The sequence below is a fragment of the Miscanthus floridulus genome, chromosome 8 (genome assembly GCF_019320115.1).
Source record: "Miscanthus floridulus cultivar M001 chromosome 8, ASM1932011v1, whole genome shotgun sequence".
In the NCBI taxonomy this organism is placed as follows: domain Eukaryota; kingdom Viridiplantae; phylum Streptophyta; class Magnoliopsida; order Poales; family Poaceae; genus Miscanthus; species Miscanthus floridulus.
In genome coordinates, this window is record NC_089587.1 from 127,291,122 (window position 1) to 127,295,773 (window position 4,652).

The following is a 4,652-nucleotide window of genomic DNA, read 5'->3' on the forward strand; positions in this document are numbered from 1 at the left end:
ACTTTGCCGCTTTTCAGAAGGCTCAAATGTGGGAGTGTGATACGTGCTTGATATGTGATTGCATACGTTCCTTGTAATGGAAAGAGAGCAGCAACTTCTCTTCTTACAAGCAGCATGTGAATATTAGCTCTGCTTAGTTCCGTGGACCACTGAAATTCTGCATACCTCAGTCGAAAAGATAAAAATTTATGCCAAACATTCGACCTAACAGACTGACATACAAATGAACACGGCCAAGATACCACGTTTCAAAGGATTAGTGTTTCACTGCAAAGCTTGGTCTGAATTTACAGAAGACCATTCTTAGGTCCATACAATATGTACAGCTAGTTACATAGAGCCTTAACCAGTATCAATTATCTGGAATGCATACTGGAATTCAGCTGGGCATCATCTTTATTTACACCATCCAGACATGCAACGCTGTTAGAAGTTATCAAGTTAAAAACAATAACAGATCTGCAAATTGACAATTTCTGGATAGAAAAACAGAGCTCCACAAGTTTAGACTTTAACCTGTCAGGCCCAGTTCTTCCGCTTAGACCTCAGCCGCATCAGTTTGTCCTTCCATGATGCTGTTGAAGTCAACAGATAAATCAATGAACCTTCGATATAAGTACCGCATCTAGGTTTAAACTAATGACAATTATTCTTCAAGATCAATGTGTTTCTTCTTGTCACATAAGGTAATGCACATTACTCGTGTTTTGTTCCATTGCAGAACATGGTTGCAAAGTTAAAGAGATGTGATGTTTGTTCAGCATTCAGACAGTTTTGATAATACAACACTGAGTGGAGTCATTGTCAGATGCTCAATCAGGAGTCCTTGATGAATTGAATGAATACATAAGAAGAATGTATCATTACCAGCATCCTTGTATCTCTCTTCGACGGCTGCAATGAGCATGTTCCTCACCAATCCAAACTCTTGAGCCTCCACACATGGATGTCCATCAGGTCTAACAAAAAAGCAAGTGTAAGAAAAATTAACATACAGATTCATTGATTGGCATTCTGGATCTTAAATGCACAGAATATACTCGAATATAAGAAACCACTTTGTTGGATATATCAGTAAAAGGTCTAAGGAACATATCGATTCATCAGTTGGGGGCAATAAGTTGCAGGGCGGATAACAAGGTAGAAGCAATAAGTTGCAGGGTAGACAAACAACAACAAAGCTTCTTAGACCCAAGCAAAGTTGGGGGCAGATTCAACAAAAAATATGAAAAAGAAATCCTACAAGTACTGTATAATTCTTACTCGCCTTCTAGAATACCTGTCAAGCTCTGTAAATAACAACCCCTCGGATAGGCCAGCTGCTACTGCCATTCTTGCTGGCTCGACTGGTCTGATGCCATCACTGTATGCAAGACTTCTATGGACTTGTACAGGAACCTGTTCTTGCCAAGTGAAACAAGAATGACATAAATATGGAGAATAAAAAAGTTTCACATGTATGCATGACAAATGAACCCACACTACCATCAAATGCTTCTCAAGATTAAAGCAAAACACAAATAAACAAGAAAATGTGCACACATTTACATGTCACTTTGGAGGACTAAGATAGTAAACATGTGACACATTTACCAATCTTGCATGTTTCTTGACAACATTAACTATCTGGTGCACTTGTGACTTGTGAGTGTGGACTAGGATTGTTATTTGTTTTGAAAAGTAAAAAGTGAAAATATATTCAGAAGCGTAATCTGACTAGAAAAATCTGAAAGGAGAACCATGTCAACAAAGAGAAAGGGTAGCCACTGATAAAATAATTAGAACCTGCTCGCCACAAATAAGCATGTACTGAAACCTTCAATACGAATAATAAAAATCAGAGTACCAAAAAATTTAGCATGTAGCAAGGACATCGACAGCAAATACCTTGCAACGAACAGCAATGTTTATGGCATCTGAAGGCCGAAGATCGAAGGTGATGCTGTCTGTAGGATCATCAATCTGCAGTGCAGGAGGTTACTACTTTAGAATATTAAGGTTATGGTATACCCACTGAAAAATGCATTAGTTTTCTCTTACAGATTAGCCAACTAGATTTGTACCTTTGTTAGATAAAGTTCAGCACAGTAGGCTTCTTGAATTCTTTTGTTTACCCGAACAAGTTTTACCTGAACCCAAAACCACCATCATGATAAGAGGAATAAGAAGATGAATTAAGTTAACTTCTCCTTGACCAAGTACAGCATAACTGCTACAAATGCTTACAAATTAAGGTTACCTCATAGCCCATTTTATCAATCATTTCCTTGACAACTTGATATATGGTCGGTCGTGCCTATAACAGAAAGGTGTTATATAGATTAAATCAAGCAGAATGGACAGTACAAAGCAGTAGTATTAATAACAATACAAGGTATTACAATGTGGACATTACGAATAGCTGCCATCAGAAGTACGCTTGGCATCTCCACTGAGAAAATTGAGAAGGTAGACATGCAATAATGTCAATAAAAATACCTACCTTCCGAATTACCAAATCAAACTAAAAGATTTACGTACAAACAATGATTGGAAGTAAAGTTTCGCTTCCATCTTCAATCCTCAAAACAATAGCAGGTTGGGGTGCACTCTCTGGAATATTTCTCCCTTGAGAATTGTTATGGACACATCGCAAGTTTTTCCCATCTCGCATCTTTATCACATATCCTTCTGATCCACTTCTCACCTCAACTGGAAGAGAAGACCACAAAAACAAATTTTACCTTCGGAACAGGTACTGGAGACACATCAAAATACTACTGGTAACTAATTAGCACATTGACTATCAAATATAGTTTGTTATTCCATCAATATAATTCAATTTGTGCCAAGTTTGAACTGTCAACTGTGCAACTTGCATATATTGAAGCAACTAATGTATGGTACCAATGATGATAAAATACAGCACAATAGCTAGCCACAGAGGCACAATATCAGCACAGTTGGAAAGCATTCAGATTTTTCATTCACAAAGTCAAGCAACTGATCACGTAGGAAAATCAAATCCAGGATAGCAAATAAATAAAGCCTAAGTAAAACTTGAATGTAGCACGGCATTCTCCATATAAAAGCAGACCACCTTGTGTGAAGAATTACCTGCTTCTAGCACGGTAGAATTAACGTAATCTTCATCACTCCCGCTAAAGTTTCCAGCCATGTATCCATTGCCATCAGAAGACGAGCTGAAGCTACAGCATGGACCTATGCTCTTCGTAGATGGCAGAGAGATGGGAGAAATGAATCTTGAAATGTTCCTGTACTTCGAAATGGCACCAAACAATGCAGTGCCAAGCTGCCCGGATTTCGTCAGGGAGTTGTTGATCAGCGCAGCAGCCGGCAGTTTGGCTTGAATTGCAGGACGGCATAGAACAGGTCCCTCCATCGCCATCAATCTGCCTACGTGGCAAAAATGGGACCAATAAATAAATATCCGTCACGGTGTGCCCGGATAATGTTGCGGAGAAATAATCAATTGACCTATAGCAGCGGAAAAGTCAGAAAATGATTCTTGCCCTGCACCTATGCTACAACTATCAGTTTTCAATTTCATGACACTGACGAATCACCCTACAATTTGGATTCAGATATAAGCTGGGTAGCACTCTACAACCCTTGATCCATAATTAAGTGCGGAACCTTATTTTGTATCTCAAGCCCCAAAAACGTAGCGTCGGATGCCTAAACAGTTTTCTGCCGAATCAAACACCTACACCTGACAGCTTCACATATCATTGATTGTTCCCCTTTACCAAGTTAATGATCCCTTGATTCGGACACTAGTTTCCAAGTCCATCAAGCGCCGATGTAAAGAAAAAACACATAACTGACCAACAGATTGCACTGAACGCCCAGGAGAAGACATCCCCAGTTCGCACCCGCCACACCATCCTCATGACGACAGTTATTCAGGAATCAACGGAAGGACAGGTGCAACAATCATGCCCCATCCCCCTTCAGCGCACCGTCCCCAAACATTACAAAGCGAGCAGAAACCAAGAGACCAAGCAAGAATCCAAATCGAAGCTCCGCATCGACCAATAAACACTCACCCGAAGGAAAACCAAATCTCCTTACACGAAGAAGAGGAGCAAGCCGTTGCTGCTCCAATAAACGGGGGGAGAAAAAAGAGAAGAAACAAAAGAGTCCACGAAATGGGAAAAGAATCCCAAGCGAGTGAAAGGGAGCCGAAAGAATCGGATCGCGAACCGTGTCAAGAACAAGCCTGATTTGGAAAAGGCGCGAGGGAGGGAGGGGTCGGCTTTACCAGCAGCAATGGCCGCCGCTCCTTGGAACCGAAGAAGCAGAGCACGAGCGCAACTTGAGAGGAAGAGGAGGGGTGAGGAGCGACCGCAGTGGAGGATTTATTGTTGGCTTGTTACCCTGTGCTTGGGTGGAAAAAGGAATAGAAAAAATGGTGGGGCTTACCTTTCGCTTTATCTGGAAGGGAGCAGAATCGCGAAGCGGTGGGCGAACGACGGCGAGCAAATGGTCTCTCCGGCACAAATTACTCTTTTGCCCTCCTACATTATTGCCTCCGTCTTCGCTCGGCCCCGTTCTTAGCCAGAAATCCGCGGTTCGACTTGTTTTTTTAAGCTAAAAATGTATTTTTTTATAATAATTTAGTCGGAACAGTATTTTATAGTCAATTTTAG

At 40.8% G+C, this 4,652-nt stretch overlaps 1 protein-coding gene across 2 annotated transcripts; it reads right to left on the reverse strand.

The window, feature by feature from the left end:
* Nucleotides 1–226: 226 nt before the first annotated feature.
* LOC136473524 (bifunctional nuclease 2-like) lies at nucleotides 227–4,422 on the reverse strand. Of its 2 annotated transcripts, none has more exons than XM_066471163.1 (11): nucleotides 4,265–4,422; nucleotides 3,097–3,396; nucleotides 2,521–2,691; nucleotides 2,382–2,431; nucleotides 2,240–2,296; nucleotides 2,064–2,129; nucleotides 1,888–1,962; nucleotides 1,280–1,398; nucleotides 868–959; nucleotides 517–575; nucleotides 227–423 (listed from the first exon to the last, which is right to left on the reverse strand). In XM_066471163.1, exons 2-10 carry the CDS (start codon nucleotides 3,386–3,388, stop codon nucleotides 520–522), a joined length of 978 nt encoding a protein of 325 aa, XP_066327260.1. In that variant the 5' UTR covers nucleotides 3,389–3,396; nucleotides 4,265–4,422; the 3' UTR covers nucleotides 227–423; nucleotides 517–519. The 2 variants fall into 2 exon arrangements, with proteins under 2 accessions (XP_066327260.1, XP_066327261.1); XM_066471164.1 differs by having other exon boundaries at nucleotides 3,097–3,392; nucleotides 4,265–4,415.
* Nucleotides 4,423–4,652: the final 230 nt, after the last annotated feature.

What these genes read in the sequence shown, in the direction of transcription:
- LOC136473524 (XM_066471163.1), bottom strand. Translation starts at nt 3,388, where the DNA reads ATGGCGATGGAGGGACCTGTTCTATGCCGTCCTGCAATTCAAGCCAAA. An exon ending in TTCTACCGTGCTAGAAGCAG is followed by an intron (nt 2,692 to 3,096) that starts GTAATTCTTCAC and finishes CTTCTCTTCCAG; the next exon opens with TTGAGGTGAGAAGTGGATCA. An exon ending in CTGAACTTTATCTAACAAAG is followed by an intron (nt 1,963 to 2,063) that starts GTACAAATCTAG and finishes CCTGCACTGCAG; the next exon opens with ATTGATGATCCTACAGACAG.